The 21830-nt window shown below is 46.0% G+C and overlaps 2 protein-coding genes across 2 annotated transcripts in view; one reads left to right on the top strand and one right to left on the bottom strand.

Annotated features, from left to right (window-relative positions):
* The window catches only part of stk26 (serine/threonine protein kinase 26), a 164907-nt gene extending 160903 nt beyond the window's left edge, over positions 1 to 4004 (top strand). Inside the window, exon 11 of the mRNA XM_072505037.1 lies at positions 506 to 4004. Coding sequence (XP_072361138.1) covers positions 506 to 530 — 25 coding nt within the window. The 3' untranslated portion in view covers positions 531 to 4004. The remainder of the gene's footprint in view (positions 1 to 505) is intronic.
* A 7835-nt stretch (positions 4005 to 11839) lies between these two features.
* LOC140418100 (FERM domain-containing protein 7-like) overlaps positions 11840 to 21830 on the bottom strand; it is a 35318-nt gene continuing 25327 nt past the window's right edge. The window contains exons 7-9 of the mRNA XM_072501519.1: positions 15206 to 15274; positions 14051 to 14114; positions 11840 to 12808 (exon numbers count right to left, since the gene is read on the bottom strand). Of these exons, the coding sequence (XP_072357620.1) occupies positions 11840 to 12808; positions 14051 to 14114; positions 15206 to 15274 (1102 nt within the window). The remainder of the gene's footprint in view (positions 12809 to 14050; positions 14115 to 15205; positions 15275 to 21830) is intronic.

A 21830-nucleotide genomic window follows, 5' to 3' on the forward strand; every position in this document is an offset into this window, starting at 1 on the left:
TAAGACACTGCAGCTTTTGTATCAGGAGGTCTTTGCAGGTGGGCTTGGAATCAGGCTTTAATAGCCTCTTGTGTTCTGGAAAAGGCAAAGATTTAAAAAAAAATTTTTTTTAAAAATTTGACTATATCTTTGGGTTGTGGGGGCGAAACCCACGCAAACATGGGGAGAATGTGCAAACTCCACATGGACAGTGACCCAGATTTGGGATCGAACCTGGGATCTCGGCGGGAAAAGGCAAAGATGATGCTGCCTTTTCAGCAGCTGTTGTCTCTGCCGTTTTTCTGGAGGAATCTGAAAGCAAAGACAAGAAGGTTAAGATGTCGGGAATTGCTGAACCATGTGTCAATGTCGGTCATTGAGTACAGGGGTTACAGGAGAATGAATTGGTCTTGGTAGGACATGGGCAGCACATTCTTGGATGGCCTCGGGTTTACAGAGGATGCAGAGAGTTCTTTATAAAATGCCACCTTTCCTTTCTGATTTTGTGTTCTTTTATTTGCATTAGGTTTTCAGCCAGTGAAGCATCCTAAAGACGCCACCTGCCGACTCGGAACTCTTTTATCAGGACCCAACTGTCCAAACATGACACCTCCAAGAATGAAGAAGCGTTTCCTTCTCAGCTCCCGCATCTTTGTTCTCTCTCAAAACAATTCTTAACTCTTTTGTAATTTTAACAGTGAGTTTTGTCGATTAAAAAGATGAAGGCCAAGGAAGAAAACTCTCAGTCGACTGCAGGAAAGCCTGACCTGATTGGTTTAAAATGTAAATGGGGAAAAACCATGTCTGTTACTGTACATTTTGGTTATTTAAATAGAAATCTCAGAGCCCAATGCTGACTTCAATGGCACTTTTGATGGTGGTGAATGTTTAGGAAAGTGTAAAGCAGCCATCCTAAATCTCCATTAAACTCCACCGCAATCGGACCCAGCTCAGGGAAATAAGGGTTGTGTAGTTCGGAGAAGGGAAGAGGGTGATGTCATGTGACTTTACAAAGAAGTTGCAGATTATTCTGAAACATTGGAGCAGACGTGTGCTTCCCCGCGCCCCCCCCCCCCCCCCCCAACCCCCAAAACAACGTTTCTTCACACCTGAATGCAGCTGGAAAATGGTGACCATGGAAAATAGATGGAATGAATAATAAGGTATGTGTTCACCCCATCTCCTCACCTCGTGGCAAGACGAGCTTTAGCTTGATTTCAGAATGAGTGTCCAAGCCTGACCCCCATCTCCTTAACTACTGGGACCATGTTATGTCAGCGGTCATCTTGAAACCTGTGCCACGTACATCCATCCCCAAAGTCTGATGATCTGTCAAGAATCAAGCTGCTCACCTATTCGGGCTTACAATGTTCTGGATTGTTGTAGGCCCTATTTGATTTGGGGATTTGGAAAGCATCAATGTCTATGCTGTTGGTTCATTGTGCTCGAATCCTGTTGGCATTCTATACAAATTAATAGGAATTCAAATATCTACTTTTTTCCGACTACCTTGAAGGCTCTGTGTTAAACATGGTCCTCAAATACAACATCTTGGACCCCAAGCAGTGTGGTTCTTTCTCAAAATAATGACGCAATATGCTATCTGCTCTTTTTAACATGTTATAGTACATTGCTAGGTATTAGTTTTATACAGCCCGTTAGAGATCAATGTAAATTTCTAATAGAAATATAAAATTGCAGGTATTGTTGTTCCATTAGAACCTAAACCTTTGTTTCTGGTGCCCACATAGTATAGGTCAGCAAAATCCATGTGGTGCAGGCACCTCTTCAATCCAGTGTCGTGAAACCATTTCAGAGTTGTGTTCTGGCTTTAAGGTCCAAGAGAAGGTCCCATTCTTCAAAACAAGAACATTATCGCTTCTTTGCAAAGGCACTAAAGCAGGTTTTGCATTCACTTGTGTCGTGCCATGCGTCATATTTCCTTGGACCTTTTTGCCTGTGTCCCTAACAGAATAACCAAAAGCTGAAATCCCTATTTGAAGAATGGTCATGTGCATTGCTGCAAAGCAAACGCCTTTCCTATGCCCTCTCATGGAGCCATGTTTGAGACTCGGCTGATAGAAACCTTCAAGAAGCCCCCAGCTGCGTTGTCTGTATATCCTGTAACTAGATTTGGCTTTCCCTGCTTTGAGAGGGGCTGGTCTGGACTGGGCCCCCTTAATGAGACAAGAAAGTTGTTGAAAGTGGCCATGTAAAAAGGCACAGTCCAGATAAAAGCTTTGCATAGACTCAGAGTGATCGTGTCGTACAGCCCAATGCATGAGAAGCAGAAGAGGCCAGTGGAGAGACAGAATCAACATTCGTCTCCCATGACCAATTTTTTTTCTGGTGAGTCTGGCGGGGGGAGGAAAGGCGAGATAGAGCAGATGATTGCTGAATAATCCACGGCAGAAATTTAAGTAAGGCAGGAGTTGTTTAAATGAGATTCTTCCTCTTCTGTGGCCTAGCCAGGTATGGCAGCTGAGCCATTGTGTGCAGCAATCTTTCTGACCAGAATAGCTGAAGTCCCTCTTCAATAGGAACCTACCTGTATTTTTGATAGAATTGCGATGGAACCTTGTGGAAAATTCTGCCAAGATACCTTTTATAGAGCCGCCATCAATTCTGAAATGCCTTCTGTTCAGCTTCAATCTCTGTGTTGGCTTCCCCCGTTCTCAGTATGTTTGCAGGCCAATGGACACAAACAATTGTCTCTGTCGTTTATTGGTAACGTCATGACTTTGTGCAGCTTAATTTCATAGTGTCTTACATCTGATTGTGGGGTGGCTTCAGGGTGAAAGGTTGGTTGCTCGTGAAGTCTGCTTTAGGAAGTGGTCAGGAGTAATGGATGTCAGTGTCTCCCGATACAAACGATCTTTGGCAGTCTGTCAAAATGATGGATTTAAAATCCCAAGCGCCAATATCCTGAGGATGGGATGGCTCTGGGTGGGGTGATGGCAGGGATTCCTGCTTGATGCATTCCCAACTTTGGAAAATCAAAGGTGCTCTTCAACCCACCCCCACTCCCTCCAACAAGCCCTTCGAATTTCTCTTGGAGTTCCAGAGAGCTATCCCCGTTCAGCCAAACAAATATTTTTTAAATAGGAAGGGATTGAAGTATAAATGTGTGCTGAGTGCGATGAGTTCTGTTCTGTTCCAAGCTCTCAATGAGTGCAGCGGTAAGACATCCTGGAAGAAGTTGGGGAGGCTCTACACTCCTCAGTCGCAGAGTGCGCCAGGGTACCCAGGAATGTACAGGCCTCTGCACCCAGCGAGAGAGACAGAGAACTGCGTGTGTATATATTTTGTTCCGAATCATCCCAGGGTATTTAAACTTTCCCTCTGACTCTTTGGTTTTGGTTTGCGTGCCGGGCACAATGTAAAGATATACCTTGTATCTTTCATTTTTTTTACCTGTTCTGTAAATTTTACCTTTGCGCAGAGTTCCTTTTTGGTATACATATAAATATATATATATATATATAGATCGCTTAGATGTATTTTGCCAAATATTTCAACAATTGATTGGTTTGGGCATGGTAACTCGGCAACATATTAATGGCGGAAGAGAATTTAGTTGCCACTATTGTTCTTCATTTCACACACCGTGTTCTTGGCAGCCTGCATCTATCATCAATTGCCAAGTATTAAACCTCAGCTGGCACCACACAGTAATGTATTTACCCAGCCAAACCAACTAACTTTACATCCTGAATGCAACCAAATCAGGCCAATTTGTTTTCTAGATCCAAAATAAATTATCCTTTTTTTTCTGTTTTGGAGGTAATTTTGAAAAAGCCACAATTAATGTCTTGATTTAAAGCAATATTTTTGTAAGTGTGTGTACAAACAAAATGGTAGCGGTGTAAATATAGAAATATGTAAGGAGGGGGTGAGCGAGCTATGTTAGCAAAGGTCTATGACCATTGGTAGTCTTGTAAATCTTTTTTCTTGTAGATAACGTTTTGTTTTTCTTAGTCATGGGTTTTGAATGGTTTTATGAATAAATATTTAAATTGTCCTCATTCCGTGTTTCGAATATTTTTTGGAGATTGTGGAGACGGTTTTGCAAGCAGTGTTTAGTGGGTTTGCACGGAACAACCTAGGAACCGGAGACAGTCAGTGCCTCAAGGCTGTTCTGCATTCAATTGACCCTGGCTGATCTGTATCTCTCCAATGGTTGGCTCTACATTTCTCAACACCCTTGTCCAATAAAAATCTGGCACTCTTGTTTTGAAATTTTTAATTAATCTCCAGCGTCAGCAACTTCTACAAAGAACAAAGAAATGTACAGCACAGGAACAGGCCCTTCAGCCCTCCAAGCCTGTGCCGAACATGCTGCCCATCTAAACTAAAATCTTCTACACTTCCGGGGTCCTTATCCCTCTATTGCCATCCTATTCATGTATTTGTCAAGATGCCCCTTAAACGTCACTATGGTCCCTGCTTCCACCACCTCCTCCGGCAGTGAGTTCCAGGCACACACTACCATCTGTGTAAAAAAACTTGCCTCGTGCATCTCCTCTAAACCTTGCCCTTCGCACCTTAAACCTATGCCCCCCTAGTAATTGACCCCTCTACCCTGGGAAAATGTCTCTGACTATCCACTCTGTCTATGCCCCTCATAATTTTGTAGACCTCTATCAGGTTGCCCCTCTGTCGTTCCAGTGAGAACAAACAAAGTTTATTCTCCTCATAGCTAATGCCTTCCATTCCAGGCAACATCTCTTCTGCACCCTCTCTAAAACCTCCACATCCTTCTGGTAGTGTGGCGACCAGAATTGAAGACTCCATGTGTGGCCTAACTAAGGTTCTATACAGCTGCAACATGACTTGCCAGTTTTTATGCTCAATGCTCCGGCCAATGAAGGCAAGCATGCCATATGCCTTCTTGATTATCTTCTCCACCTGTGTTGTCCCTTTCAGTGATTTGTGGACCTGTACACCTGGATCTGTCTGACTGTCAATACTCTTGAGGGTTCTACCATTCACTGTATATTCCCTACCTGTATTAGACCTTCCAAAGTGCATTGCCTTACATTTCTCCAAATTAAACTCCATCTGCCATCTCTCCGCCCAAGTCTCCAAACGATCTAAATCCTGCTGTATTCTCTGACAGTCCTCATCGCTATCTGCAATTCCACCAACCTTTCTGTCATCCGCAAACTTACTGTTCAGGCCAGTTACATTTTCCTCCAAATCATTTATAGACTACGAACAGCGAAGGTCCCAGCACTGATCCCTGCGGAACACCACTAGTCACAGTCCTCCAATCAGAAAGGCACTCTTCCATTGCTACTCTCTGCCCTCTATGACCTAGCCAGTTCTGTATCCATCTTGTCAGCTCACCTCTGATCCTGTGTGGCTTCACCTTTTGTACCAGTCTGCCATGAGGGACCTTGTCAAAGGCCCTACTGAAGTCCATATAGACAACATCCACTGCCCTACCTGCATCAATCATCTTTGTGACCTCCTTGAAAAACTATCAAGTTAGTGAGACACGACCTCCCCTTCACATAACTGTGCTGCCTCTCGCTAATACGTCCACTTGCTTCCAAATGGGAGTAGATCCTGCCTCGAAGAATTCTCTCCAGTAATTTCCCTACCACTGCCGTAAGGCTCACCGGCCTGTAGTTCCCTGGATTATCCTTGCTTAACCTCACCCTTCTTAAACAAAGGAACAACATTGGCTATTCTCCAGTCCTCCGGGACATCACCTGAAGACAGTGAGAATCCAAAGATTTCTGTCAAGGCCTCAGCAATTTCCTCTCTTGCCTCCTTCAGTATTCTGGGGTAGATCCCATCAGGCCTGGGGACTTAATCACCGTAATATTTTTCAAGATGCCTAACACCTCTTTTTGGATCTCAATGTGACGCAGGCTATCTACACACCCTTCTCCAGACTCAACATCCACCAATTCCTTCTCTTTGGTGAATACTGATGCAAAGTTTTCATTTAGTACCTCGCCCATTTCCTCTGGCTCCACACATAGGTTCCCTTGCCTATCCTTCAGTGGGCCAACCCTTTCCCTGGCTACCCTCTTGCTTTTTTATGTACATGTAAAAAGCCTTGGGATTTTCCTTAACCCTACTTGCCAATGACCTTTCGTGACCCCTTTTTCCTGACTCCTTGCGTAAGTTCCTTCCTACTTTCCTTATATTCCACACAGGCTTTGTCTGTTCCCAGCCTTTTAGCCCTGACAAATGCCTCCCTTTTTTTTTGACGAGGCCAACAATATCTCTCATTATCCAAGGTTCCTGAAATTTGCCATATTTATCCTTCTTCCTCACAGGAACATGCCGGTCCTGAATTCCTTTCAACTGACATTTGAAGGCCTCCCACATATCAGATGTTGATTTACCCTCATCTTCCCCCAATCTAGGTTCTTCAGTTCCCGCCTAATATTGTTATAATTAGCTTTCCTCAATTCTAGAATGGAGACTTTCCAGGTTTCTACTCTGTGAAGAAGCATTTCCTTACCTTGAACTTTATGACTGCCTCCATGTCTGGACATCCCACATCCCCAACCCACCTCCACTGCTGCTCTCCTCCCCCGAGACCCATGCATAAAAGCTAGCAACCCTTTTGGTCATCCATAAGCACCTCCGTTAGATCTCCCTTACTCTCTCTACTCTAAAACAGGGTTTCCCAAACATTTCAAGCCGCAGATCCCCAAGTGACCTCCCGCCTGCGTCAGGGAATGCCAAGTGTTCTGATAGTGTTGGCGTTTTTTTGCTGCAACATTGGTGAGAACACAGAAACCAAATGTAAACAAGTCTTTTCTTTTTTTTAAATAAATTTAGAGTACCCAATTCATTTTTTCCAATTAAGGGACAATTTAGTGTGGCCAATCCACCTATCCTGCACATCTTTGGGGGCGAAACCCATGCAAACAGGGGAAAATGTGCAAACTCCACACGGACAGTGACCCAGAGCCAGGATCGAACCTGGGACCTCGGCGCCATGAGACAACAGTGCTAACCACTGTGCTACCATGCTACCCTAACAATCTTTTCTAGCTATATTTATGCACATTAGAAATTAGGAAACCACACAGTCACAATAGATTCATCAGCTCCATGCCCCCTCACAGTCGCCTCTGGCCAACCCACATTCCCATGGCCCTTTAATATTAACTGTTGGAAGTACTACTCACTTTAGGAATGGGTAGTCTAAAATGTTCTCTTATCAATAAAGTATTTAATTCTTAACTTTTGTTATTTTTCATGGAAGGAAAGATGCCGGAAAGCCGATTCTCATATTGGACACCTGCATCTCTCCCTCTCACACGCACACGTCTCACTTTCCCACACTCACACACCCACTGTCTCACACATACTAAACCCCCTCACACACTGATCCCCACCCCACACACTCAGCCCCCTGTCTCACACTCAATCCCTCACACATACTATACTCCACTCTCAGACACTCTACCCCCTCTCTCACACACATGCCCCGCCACACACACCCTCCCTCTCACACACAACCCTCCTTTCACTTACACTTGCCCCCTTTCATACATACTTGCCCCCTTTCACACACACTCGCCCCGTTTCACACGCTGCCCCCCCCTCACGCACTCCCCCCATGCACCTGCCCCCTCATGCACTCGTCCCCCACTGTACACTTGCTCTGTCATGCATTCTACCCCCCTCACAGATACTCCGCCTGCTGTCTTGAACACACTCTACTCCCCTCTCTCACACACACTCACTCATCTTTCTCTTGCTCCGAGGGCTGCTTGGGCTCCCCAAATCCCGCTCCAAGCCTGCTTGGGCTCCCAAATCCCACTCTGAGGCCTGCACTGGCGAGCAACCCCACTCCGAGGCCCGCACTGGCCAGCAGCCTGCTCTGGCTCCCAATCCAGGGTCTATTCCGAGGTCCCCTCTTTCCGTTACTCCACTGTCAATGCTTGACCAATCCAAGTCTGATGTCTCCAGAAGCCAGCATCTTTCAATTTTTTCAAGTGTGCCTCTTTTGCTATGGACCCTCCCCACCCCCACCCCCCAGGTGGCTCCCATGGACTCCAGCTTGGGAATCTCTGCTCTTAACAAATACAAGCCCAGACTCTCCTGCTTGGTGAAGATGGTGTTGTTGGCACCATGGAAACCAGGCAAGATTTCTCATTGCACTTAGACATTGCTCCATTTAGATTTCATTTTCCTCCGTTATTAAAATCAGACCACTAACAAAAAGCCCTGCACATTGTTTTTACTCAACTAATCATCTAATGCCCTCTTGAATGCCTCGATTGAACCTACCTCCACCACAATTCCAGGTTGTGTATCTCTGGGTGTGTGGAAACCAAAATTGCACAAGTGACACTTCTCTGCTCTGTCACTATATTCCTTGTTATCGAGTCATAGAGAAAGAGGTCCTTCAGCCCATCGTGTCTGCGCCGACCATCAAACACCAATCTACTCTACTCTAATCCTATCTTCCTGCACTTGGTCCGTAGCCTTGTCTGCTTTGGTGTTTCAAGTGCCCATCTCAATGCTTCTTAAATGTTTTGCGTTGTCCCCCCTTTCAGACAGGAGTTCCAGATTCCCATCCCCTCTGGGTGAAATAATTTTTTCCTCTATTCCCCATAAATCTCTTGCCCTTTACCTTAAATCTATGGCCTTTGGTATTGATCCTTCAACTAAGGGGAAACGTTTCTTCCCATCTACTCTATGCCCCACATAATTTTGTGCACCTCAGTCAGCACCCCCCCCCCCCCCCCCCCCCCCCCCCCCAGCAGATTCCTCCTGCCTTCTCTGCTCTTAAGGAATGCAACCCCAGCCTAAACAGCCTCTCTTCATAGCTGAAATGCTCCAGCCAGGCAACATTCTAGTGAATCTGAATCTCCACTTTCTCTCGTGCAATCGCATCCTTCCTATAGTGTGGCGACCACAACTGCGCATAGTACTCAAGCTATGGCCTAACGAGCGTTTTATACAACTCCATCATCACTGCCCTGCTCTTATATTCTATGCCTCGGCTAATAAAGGCAAATATCCCATGTGCCTGTTGTGATGGGGCCAAGTGTCACTCCAGAGACTTGAGTGTATAATCTAGATTTACATGCCAGTGCCATACTGAGGGAGTGCTGCATGGTCAGAAGCGTGTTCTTTTGGACGAGAGGTCACATCTGCACTCCATTTTCAAAAGAAAATCTGGGAATTTCTCCCCAGTGTCCTGGCCAATATCCCTCAAAAGAGGCTTCATGGCGGCTTAGTGGTTAGCACGGCTGCCTCACGTGCCGAGGACCCAGGTTTGATCCCAGTCCCAGGTCAGTGTCTGTGTGGAATTTTCACATTCTCCTTATGTCTGCGTGGGTCTCACCCCCACAACCCAAAGATGTGCATGGTAGGTGGATTGGCCACGCTAAATTGCCTCCAATTGGAAAAAATATATAATTGGGCACTCTAAATTTATATTAAACAAAACAATATTCGTCAAAGAATGTTAAAAAAAAATACTCAGGCTGGTAACTTGAAATGAAATGAAAAATGAAAACTGCTTATTGTCACGAGTAGGCTTCAATGAAGTTACTGTGAAAAGCCCCTAGTCGCCACATTCCAGCGCCTGTTCGGGGAGGCTGGTACGGGAATTGAACCTGCTGCTGGCCTGCTTTAAAAGCCAGCGATTTAGCCCAGTGAGCTAAACCAGCCCCAACCTTACTGTGCAAAGATTGGTTGGCACTTTTCCTACGTTTCAACATTGGCAGTAAAACACTTGGGGACATCCTGAGGTCAAATATTGTTTTATTTGAAAAGTTATGCGGCAATTTATGTAGCAAATGAAAATCTCTTGCAACTAGAAGGTTTTGATGATCCAGTTGTGTTTTGTAGATAATCCAATAGCTTCATGGCCACATTTATTGAACCCAGCTGTTTATTAAACCCAGTTGAAGTCTCATTCTGGAAGCAACCTGAGCTCATACTCTATGGTTACTAATTCTAGAATCTCCGGAATGTAAAAATCCCAATAACTGAAGGCAAGAATAGTTATTTTTATTCGTTCATGGGACACAGGTATTGTAGACTGGGCCAGCATTTATTGCTCGTCCCTAATTACCCCTTGAGGGGGCAGTTACTTTATATCTGGAGTCACATGTAGGAGACCAGGTAAGGGTGGCAGATTTCCTTTAGTGAACCAGATGGATTTTTAACGACAATCGACAATGGTTTTATGGTCATCATTAGACTTTTAACTCCAGATTTTTATCGAATTCAAATTTCACCACTTGCAGTGGTGGGATTTGAACCTGGGTTCCCCAGGGCATTACTTCTGGCTCTCTGGTTTATTAGTCCAGTGACAATACCACTGTGCCACTATCTCCCTGAAGTAACACAGTTTTAAATAATCGCAAGGAGATATTGGAGGCAGCTACTTGGCTAACTAACAATGGCTGAGCCTTAAAGTTTCTATAATATGGCTTACAAAATAAACCTCAAGACAATTTAAGGACAATTTTGTGACGCTGAAACTCTCTCCTGCACTTCAAGTAAAGCTGTGTTAAGAAACAAGTTGATCTTGCTCTGCCATGTTGTGCAGGCAGGGTTATTAATTGTTTAAGTAAACTTATTAATGGATTCCATGAAGCACATTCCCTGAGGGAGAAAAATATAATCTTTCCCTCCATTTTTCTTTAATCTGACTCTCTATCCTTTTCTCTGACTCTCCTTGACTGGATTGGCTCGAGTGGGAACTGGCATAGACTTGATGGGTCAAGTGACCTGTGCCACAATGGTTTTTAAAGTGTTTTAGCCAATTCTTGGGGTAAAACTAAAGCATCATTACAGTGCTCTCTGATTTATACTGTTACAGCCTCCTGGAGTACAACTGGACTGTCGCAGTTAAACTACAGTCTTCACATTGAAGGTTATAAGGGGGAAGTAGATTTAGGACTGAGCTTAGGAGGAACTTCTTCAGCCAAAGGGTTGTGAATCTATGGAATTCCCTGCCCAGTGAAACAGTTGAGGCTCCTTCATTAAATGTTTTCAAGATAAAGATAGATAGTTTTTTGAAGGATAAAGGAATAAAGAGTTATGGTGTTCGGGCCGGAAAGTGGAGCTGAGTCCACGAAAGATCAGCCATGATCTCATTGAACGGCGGAGCAGGCTTGAAGAGCCAGATGGCCTACTCCTGCTCTTAGTTCTTATGTTCTTATTATGAATGTGTGTTTAGCTCAGAACACCATAGCAAGAAAGGTGACACTCCCTTCTTGGGGGAGGGGGTGGATCTTGCAATGTTTCAGGTTTTCAGTGAGTGTAGTGTAACTCTGGTCCAGTGATGCAGCATTTCGATGGAACCCATTGGTCATTGTAGTGGGCCAGGAACAAGGCTGTGCACCAAGGCATTTAGTCCCCATATTTCACAGCAACCTGCACTGGGTAGCCCTGGCAGTATAACTGACATCTGCCTTACAGTACGTTTCAAAACCCCTTTCTGTACAATAACCTTTGACGTTTCCCCATAACCTGATTTGTGATCGCACAAGAGAGGGGATTGAATATATTTTAAATGTAAATGCCATAAATGGTGTCAAACTGGTTACCATAACAATAGAAAGAGCTACCCATGGTGGGTAGGAGTTAATTAACTCAGTCATATATGACAGTAAAGCTCCTGATGATGGAATCACTGATGAAAGACAGAGGAGTTAACTATTTAAACAACCAACATTGTCCACGACAGCTGTACAGAGCAGTCTAATGATTGAAGACCATCCAACCGACAACCCCAGGATTCATGTCCCGGCCTTATGGAGAGGTTTGGACGACTTTCATTGAACTCCCTGGTGATGATGATGGTGATGGCGGCGATGGTTGGTCCAGGACACGGAGACTCTGAGCCTAAATCAATCCCAGACTAAATGAAGTCAGTGTATATCGTCAAATGACTCATCCCTTCAGCAGCATTTCGATCGGATGAAGCACCTTCACCTGACTGGAGGCTGACTGAGGAAAACCGGCCTCCCTTCAATGCTGAAGATCGAAGAGCTTTACCAAATAGTCGAGGATGAAAGTAGGGGCTAATTATTTCTGAGTCTGAATCACTGGATTCAGTGCCACTGCTGATGTATCTTTCTGTTGTCTGAAGAGCATCCTTGCGCTGTAGCATGTGTGCTGGCCTCAGTTTATTGGGATTCGGCCTCCAACCCAGGGGCAGGTAATTGGCCATGGGCGTTAGCTCTGGCACATGTAGTAGGCCAAGTGTCTTCATATCTGACTGGCTGTGTGATCTCTTGGAAGGCTGCAGGCTGTCGTCCTGCTGGCTCTCCTCCTCCTTCACTGCATTCAGTGTGTTGCCATAGCTACCCCTCATCACAGCCCGTTGGTAAAGCCCATGATTGGCTAAGAAGTTGCGAGCAGGCAGGCTGATTGGCCGAGCCATGCCTGAAGGCCGAACTATTTCCTCATCCATTGAAATGTGTCTCGGCACCCGACGAGATTGGCTCACAAAAACGTCCAACTCCGGGAAATTATCGCTGAAACATTGGCTCCTAATTGTGAATTCAGGCGAGTTCCCACATGTTAACTCATCTGTATCAGTATCCTTCCTGGTCCTGTTGCCGTGGAAAGATTGCCTGCTTTTTTGCAGTTGGACTGGATACTTCTTGGCCTCAGTACCACTGTCACTGGCATAGGAAGTGTAGACGCTGCTGGAGGAGGGTTCTAATACAGGGTCAGCCTCCGGTCTGGACCGCTCCAGTTCAGAGGTAAAAACAATGTCCACTGCTGACTCCTTCCTCCCCATCTCTGCTGGCCTCTGCCACACCTTACCCAGGGTATCTCCTGATTGTCCGGTGTCCACAAGATCAGGTGGCAGTCCTTTGACCTGAACAGAGAGAAGACACAATTCAATTCCTCTGAGAATTTCAATGAAGCAAGATAATTCTTGATTTCTCGAGGAATTAAGGGCTATGGAGAGAGAGCGGGTAAATGGAGTTGAAATCAGCCATGATTGAATGGTGGAGTGGACTCGATGGGCTGAATGGCCTTACTTCCGCTCCTATGTCTTATGGTCTTATAATTGGAGACTCATGCTACAGTTGGGTAGATATTGAATTTGTGTGTTAGTGTGAATGGTAAACAGTGAGTTGGCAGCCTGTTCAATGGACATTACAAATGGGGTGCAATGCAAAGTGGGCTGCTGACTCACTATCAGCCATTTTGCAATACCTCAATGTCACAATCTCGCCTGGTAACCACGACTGCCCCAAGAAGTCGACAGCACCTTAATACTCAAGTTAGGGATCTCGAGATTACACAGGGCTGGGGCGTTGTCCACGTTTGCACCCAGAGACATCTGTACAACGGACATGAACCAATTACATTGTTTCAAAAATGGGAGAGTTTTGGGCAGAAGTGAGGTGCACTCACAACTGCAATACGCCCAAGTCTTATTGATGTTATGCATCCATCTGTCAAACCTCCCGGCTGAACGAAATCCCGGCCTCTAAAACTGGTCACGCCTCCAACTCCCAAGCACAAGCATCCTCCAATACCATTCCCTGACATTGCCACCTGATTTCTTGGCACAGCAGGGAAGAAAAGGAACTCATATATCTGGTCTTATATTTGGAAATGTTGATTTTTATTTGAAAGGTATTTTCTGTTTCTGACACCATTATAGTTCACTTTGAGAAATGGAATCCAATTGCAGTTTCTTAGACAGCCCTATGCCTGCACAGACTCTAAGAAGGAATATCCGCATAGTTTTACTGTTCCCTTGTTTAAGTTGCATTATGCTCACTTCATAAGGTTGGGTGAATTCTGATGAGAACGAGAGGCTCTTGAGTGTCATTTAACTTTGGAAAAATCAGGGGCAATATTGTATTTTTGGGTCTAATTTCTGAATTATGCCTGAGGAAAAAACTCCAGATCCTCTTTGAGGTATTCAGCAATCCTGTGCAGAAACTACAAAACACGTTTGGGAGATAATGTCCGCCTCATCCAAGCAGAAACTCAGATCCTCGGTATCTTATTTGATTTTGTGTCATGATTTTTGAAGTGGTCTTTATGAATTACAACAGGTAACTGAGAACACAGTTATCTTAAGAATGTTTCCTTCACTAACCTGTCTCCCCAGCTCAAGATCCGTAACTGATGAATCTTCCTCAGACTGAACAGTACACGACCTCCTGAAAAGCACCAATGAAGGAACAATCCATCATCATGAAGGCTTGTTTGAATATCACACCCCTCTTCAAAATTGTACCATGGGATATTCTATGTCCATCTGAGAGGACAGACAGAGTTTCTGTTTATAATCTGATCTGAAAGATGCACTTTTGACAGTGCAGCACCCCCTCAACACTAGACTGCGCTGTGTCATCCAGTGCTCATGTTTTGGAATATAGTTTTTTCTTTATTCGTTCATGGGATGTGGCTGTCGCTGGCTGGGCCAGCATTTATTGTCCATCCCTGAGGGAATTTAAGTCTCAACCACATTGCTGTATGTCTGGAGTGACATGTAGGCCAGACCAGATAAGGACGGCAGATTTCCTTCCCTGAAGGACATTAGTGAACCAGATGGGTTTTTACAACGATCGACAATAGTTTCATGGCCATCATTAGGCTTTTAATTCCAGATTTTAAAAATCGAATTTACATTTCATCATCTGCCATGGTGGGATTTGAACCTGGGTCCTCAGAGAATTACCTTGAGTCTCTTGATTTCTAGAACAGTGACAATACCACTACGCCACAGCCTCCCCACAAATGCAAAGCTGTCTGACTCAGAGGTGAGAAGTTGAGGTAAGTGGCTAACTGGTCTGTTTTTGGTTAAGGGATGAATGTTGGCCAGAGTGCTTGTAAATAGATCCTCAACCCTGTTCTGAGCAGGCAAGCATGCCTTAATTTAGCATTTTATCAGCGAGCGGGAGATTCTGAATACCTCAGCACAGCACTGTCAGTTTAGATCAGGTGCTTGATCCCTGAACTTCTGACTCCGTGTGAACTGACAATTCTAATAGATCAGCAGCTATGCACATGAAAGATTAAAGTAGACAAACTAATATAACCTGGAGAGAAACGAATAGCAATCTGGGAGTGGTGAGAAGTGGAACTCATTATCACGTGGAGTAGTAGAACCAGTTAAATAGTATAGATGGCTTTAAGAAGCTAGCTAGGTAAAGCTAGGTGCACTTGACTCAATGTAATTTTATGTAAGAAAGCAGGTGGAATTGTAAATCGTCTTAAGTTTTACCATTGACATGCTCGTGAATATTACCTTTCAAACGGCACCTTCTTGAAATCTCCTTTGCTCATATACTCGGCCAGTTGTTTCTGAGTTCTTCCACTGAAACCAGAGTTAAAAGTTAAAGAAAGAAAGAACTTGCATTGATATGACACCTTTGGTGACCTCTGGACACTTCAAAACCCCTTTCAGTGCTTTTGAAGTGTGGCTACTGTTGCAATGTAGCAACCGCAGGAGCAAATTTGTACACAGCAAGATTCCACAGAAATGTGTCAATACATCATTTGTTTAAGCGATGCCGCTTGAGGGGAAAATATTGGCCTGGATACTGGAGAGAGTCCCTCTGCTCTTCTTCCAAATTGTGCCAAGGGATCTGTTACATTCACTTTGAGAGGCTAGACAGGGATCGTGTCTCAACTGAAAAACCTCACCTCCGACAAGTGCACCAATCCCTCAGTACTGCATAGAACATAGAACAGTACAGCACAGTACAGGCCCTTTAGCCCACGATGTTGTGCCGACCATTTAGATGGGTGATGGTGAGAGGGGCTGGGAGGAAGCAGTCAGTACAGGGATCCTCTGTGGTCGTTCCCCTTAGTAACAAGTATACCGCTTTGGATACTATTGGGGGGGGGGGGGGGGACTTACCAGGGGTAAGCCATGGGGTACAGGTCTCTGGCACAGAGTCTGTCCCTGTTGCTCAGAAGGGAAGGGGGGAGAGGAGTAGAGCATTAGTCATTGGAGACAACATAGTTAGGGGGATAGATAGGAGATTCTGTGGGAACGAGAGAGACTCGCGGTTGGTGTGTTGCCTACCAGGTGCCAGGGTGCGTGATGTCTCGGATCGTGTTTTCGGGATCCTTAAGGGGGAGGGGGAGCAGCCCCAAGTCGTGGTCCACATAGGAACCAACGACATAGGTAGGAAAAGGGATAGGGATGTAAGGCAGGAATTCAGGGAGCTAGGGTGGAAACTTAGATCTAGGACAGAGTTATTATCTCTGGGTTGTTACCCGTGCCATGTGATAGCTAGACGAAGAATAGGGAGAGAGAGGAGTTGAACACGAGGCTACAGGGATGGTGCAGGAGGGAGGGTTTCAGATTCCTGGATAATTGGGGCTCATTCTGGGGTCGGTGGGACCTCTACAAACGGGATGGTCTACACCTGGACCAGAGGGGTACCAATATCCTGGGGGAGAAATTTGCTAATACTCTTTGGGAGAGTTTAAACTAGTTCAGCCGGTCTGACACCCTCCCGCGATTCTCCCAAGCGGCGAGAACGGCCCTGTCCAGTTCCGCGCGGCGCAGGCCGGGGAATCGCCCACGACACCCAAAATGGCGATTCTCCAGCACCCCTGTTATTCTCAGGCCCGGATGGGCCGAACGGCCAGTCCATAACGGCGGGTTCCCTCCGGCGCCGTCCACACCTGGTCGCTGCCGGCGGGAACAACGTGGGAATGCTGGGGGGGGGATCCTGCACCGGGGGGGGGCCTCAAATGTGGTGTGGTCCGCGATCGGTGCCCACCGATCGTCGGGCCGTCCTCTCTGAAGGAGGACCTCCTTTCTTCCGCAGCTCCGCAAGATCCGTCTGACATCTTCTTGTGGGGCGGACTCGGAGAGGACGCAACCACGCATGCGCGGGTTGGCGCCAGTTATGTGGCGCCGGCCGCGTCATGTATGCGCGCCGCCTTTACGCGGCGCCAAGGCCTGGTGCATGTAAATGACGCGGCGCCACTCCTAGCCCATTATCAGGCCCTGAATCGGTCGGGACAGGGGCCGTTTCGCGCCGTCGTGAACCTCGACGGCGCGAACACTCTGCCTCTGCCTCGGAGAATCCCGCCTAGGGTGTATAATCACCTGGAAAGGAATAATTTGATTAGAGATAGTCAACACGGATTTGTGAAGGGTAGGTCGTGCCTCACAAACCTTATTGAGTTCTTTGAGAAGGTGACCAAACAGGTGGATGAGGGTAAAGCAGTTGATGTGGTGTATATGGATTTCAGTAAAGCGTTTGATAAGGTTCCCCATGGTAGGCTACTGCAGAAAATACGGAGGCATGGGATTCAGGGAGATTTAGCAGTTTGGATCTGAAATTGACTAGCTGGAAGAAGACAAAGGGTGGTGGTTGATGGGAAGTGTTCAGATTGGAGTCCAGTTACTAGGGGTGTACCACAAGGATCTGTTTTGGGGCCACTGCTGTTTGTCATTTTTATAAATGACCTGGAGGATTGCGTAGAAGGATGGGTGAGTAAATTTGCAGATGACACTAAAGTCGGTGGAGTTGTGGACAGTGCGGAAGGATGTTACAAGTTACAGAGGGACATAGATAAGCTGCAGCGCTGGGCTGAGAGGTGGCAAATGGAGTTTAATGCAGAAAAGTGTGAGGTGATTCATTTTGGAAGGAATAACAGGAAGGCAGAGTACTGGGCTAATGGTAAGATTCTTGGCAGTGTGGATGAGCAGAGAGATCTCGGTGTCCATGTACATAGATCCGTGAAAGTTGCCACCCAGATTGAGAGGGTTGTTAAGAAGGCGTACGGTGTGTTAGCTTTTATTGGTAGAGGGATTGAGTTTCGGAGCCATGAGGTCATGTTGCAGCTGTACAAAACTCTGGTGCGGCCGCATTTGGAGTATTGCGTGCAATTCTGGTCGCCGCATTATAGGAAGGATGTGGATGCATTGGAAAGGGTGCAGAGGAGATTTACCAGAATGATGCCTGGTATGGAGGGAAGATCTTATGAGGAAAGGCTGAGGGACTTGAGGCTGTTTTCGTTGGAGAGAAGGTTAAGAGGTGACTTAATTGAGGCATACAAGATGATCAGAGGATTGGATAGGGTGGACATTGAGAGCCTTTTTCCTCGGATGGTGATGTCTAGCACGAGGGGACATAGCTTTAAATTGAGGGGAGATAGATATCAGACAGATGTCAGAGGTAGGTTCTTTACTCCGAGAGTAGTAAGGGCATGGACTGCCCTGCCTGCAACAATAGTGGACTCGCCAACACTAAGGGCATTCAAATGGTCATTGGATAGACATATGGACGATAAGGGAATAGTGTAGATGGGCTTTAGAGTGGTTTCACAGGTCGGCGCAACATCGAGGGCCAAAGGGCCTGTACTGCGCTGTAATGTTTTATGTTCTATGTTCTTTATTCTATGTTCTATTTATCCTAATCTAAGATCAACCTAACCTACACCCCTTCAATTTACTGCTGTCCATGTGCCTGTCTAAGAGTCGCTTAAATGTCCCTAATGACTCTGAATCCATCAGCTCTGCTGGCAGTGCATTCCACACACCCACCACTCTCTGTGTAAAGAACCCACCTCTGACATCTCCCCTATACCTTCCTCCAATCACCATAAAATTATGTCCCCACATGACAGCCATTTCCATCCTGGGGAAAAGTCTCTGGCTATCCATTCTATTCATGCCTCTCATCGCCTTGTACAACTCTATCAAGTCACCTCTCTGCCTTCTTCGCTCCAGTGAGAAAAGCCCTAGCTCCCTCAACCTTTCTTCATAAGACATGCCCTCCAGTCCAGGCAGCATCCTGGTAAATCTCCTCTGAACCCTTTCCAAAGCATCTACATCCTTACTATAATGAGGCGACCAGAACTGAACACAAGTGTGGTCTAACTAGAGTTTTATAAAGCTGCAGCAAAACCTCACAGCTCTTAAACTCAACCCCCCTGTTAATGAAAGCCAACACACCATAGGCCTTCCTAACAACCCTATCAACCTGGGTGGCAACTTTGAGGGATCTATGTACGTGGACCCCAAGATCCCTCTGTTCCTCCACACTTCCAAGAATCTTGCCTTTAACCTTGTATTCTGCATTCAAATTCGACCTTCCAAAATGAATCACTTCACATTTATCAAGGTTGAACTCCATCTGCCACTTCTTAGCCCAGCTCTGCATCCTGTCAATGTCCTGTTGTAACCTGCAACAACCCTCAACACTATCTACAACTCCACCAATCTTTGTGTCATCGGCAAACTTACTAACCCACCCTTCCACTTCCTCATCCAAGTCATTTATAAAAACCACAAAGAGCAGAGGTCCCAGAACAGATCCTTGTGGGACACCACTGGTCACCGACCTCCAGGTGGAATACTTTCCATCCACTACCACTCACTGTCTTCTTTTGGCCAGCCCATTCTATATCCAGACAGCCAGATTTCCCTGTATCGCATGCCCCCTAACTTTCTGAATGAGCCTACCATGGGGAACCTTATCAAATTCCTTACTGAAATCCATATACACCTCATCCACTACCCGGCCTTCATCAATGTCTCTTGTCACATCCTCAAAGAATTCAATGAGGCTTGTGAGGCATGACCTGCCCCTCACAAAGCCATGCTGACTATCTTTAATCAAATTATGTTTTTCTAAATAATCATAAATCCTATCTCTCAGAATCCTTTCCAATATTTTGCTCACCAGAGATGTAAGACTGGTGGGTCTGTAATTCCCAGGGATTTCCCTATTCCCTTTCTTGAACAGGGGAACAACATTCACCTCCCTCCAATCATCTGATACTACTCCAGTGGCGAGTGAGGACGCAAAGATCATCGCCAACGGCGCAGCAATATCCTCCCTCGCTTCCATAGTAACCTTGGGTATATCCCATCAGGCCCAGGGGACTTATCTATCCTGATGCTTTTCAAAATTTCCAGCACATCCTCCTTCTTAATATCAACCTGTTTGCGTCTATTAACGTGGTTCACACTGTTCTCATGGACAACAAGATCCCTCTCTCTAGTAAATACCGAAGCAAAGTATTCATTTAGGGCGTCCCCATCTCCTCAGACTCTAGGCACAAGATCCCTCCACTATCCCTGATCGGCCCTACTCTCACTCTGATCAACATCTTATTTCTCACATAAGTGGAGAACGCCTTGGGGTTTCCCCTAATACTTCCCGCCAGGGCTTTTTCATGCCCCCTTCTAGCTCTCCTCAGTCCGTTTTTGAGTTCCTTCCTGGCTACCTTGTAACCCTCTAGAGCCGAGTCAGATCCTTGCTTCCTCAACCTTAGGTAAGCTTCCTTCTTCCTCCTGACTAGATGCTCCACTTCTCTTGTCATCCAAGGCTCCTTCACCTTACCATTCCTTCCTCGTCACAGTGGGACAAAACTATCCAGCACTCGCAGCAAGTGCTTCTTAAACAATCCCCACATTACTGTTGTACATTTCCCCAAGAACAATTGTTCCCATTTTATGCTCCTCAGCGCCTGTCTAATAGCAGTATAATTTCCCCTCCCCCAATTAAATACCTTCCCATACTGTCTGTTCCTATCCCTCTCCGTGACTATGGTAAAGGTCAAGGAATTGTGGTCACTGTCACCAAAATGCTCTCCCACCGAGACATCTGACACCTGGCCTGGTTCATTGCCGAGCACCAAGTCCAATATGGCCTCCCCCCTAGTCGGTCTATCTACATATTGAGTCAGGAATCCTCCCTCTATACACCTGACAAAATCTTCTCCATCCAAACTATTTTCACTAAGGAGGTTCCAGTCAATATTAGGGAGGTTGAAGTCACCCACGACAACAACTCTGTTACTTCTGCACTTTTCCAAGATCTGCCGCCCAATCTGTTCCACTATCTGTCTGCTGCTATTGGGGGGTCTATAGAAAACTCCCAATAAAGTGACTGCTCCGTTCTTGTTTCTGACTTCCACCCATACTGACTCAGTAGACAAACCCTCCTCAACTACCTCCTTTTCTGCAGCTGTGGTGCATTCCCTAATTAACAGTACCACTCCCCCTCCTCTTTTAGCTCCCTCCCTATTCTTCTGAAAACATCTAAACCCCAGAACATCTAACAACCATTCCTGCCCCTGTGAAATCCATGTCTCCATAATGGCCACAACATCGTAGTTCCAAGTACTGATCCATGCTCTAACTTCATCTCCCTTATTCCTGACACTCCTTGCATTGAAACAGACACACTTTAACCCATTCCACTGAGTGCAACTTTGCCCTATCAACTGTCCATTCTCCTCACAGACTTGCTGCATACTATTTCTGCCTGTTCAACAGCTACCCTCCTCTGATCCATAGCTTTGGTTCCCATCCCCCTGCCAAACCAGTTTAAAGCCTCCTGAAGAATTCTAGCAAACCTCCCACCCAGGATATTGGAGCTCCTCCAATTTAGGTGCAATCCGTCCTTCATGTACAGGTCCCACCTTCCCCAGAAGATATCCCAATGATTCACATATCTGAAACCTTCCCTCCTGCACCAACCCTGTAGCCACGTGTTCAGCTGCACTCGCTCTCTGTTCCTTGCCTCACTTGCACGTGGCACCGGTAGCAATCCTGAGATCACTACTCTGCTTGTCCTGCTCTTTAGCTTCCAACCTAACTCCCTAAAATCACTTTTTAGATCCTCATCCCTTTTCTTAGCTATGTCGTTGGTGCTTATGTGCACCACGACTTCTGGTTGCTTACCCTGCCCCTTAAGAATCCTGTAGACTCAATCCTGGCCCTAGCACCTGGGAGGCAACATACCTTCCGGGAGTCTCGATCGCGACCACAGAATCTCCTATCTATTCCCCTAACCATTGAGTCTCCTATCACTATTGCTTTTCTATTCTCCCCCTTCCCTTCTGAGCCACAGAGCCAGACTCAGTGCCAGAGACCTGGCCGCTCGGGCCTTCCC

The sequence above is a fragment of the Scyliorhinus torazame genome, chromosome 5 (genome assembly GCF_047496885.1).
Source record: "Scyliorhinus torazame isolate Kashiwa2021f chromosome 5, sScyTor2.1, whole genome shotgun sequence".
In the NCBI taxonomy this organism is placed as follows: domain Eukaryota; kingdom Metazoa; phylum Chordata; class Chondrichthyes; order Carcharhiniformes; family Scyliorhinidae; genus Scyliorhinus; species Scyliorhinus torazame.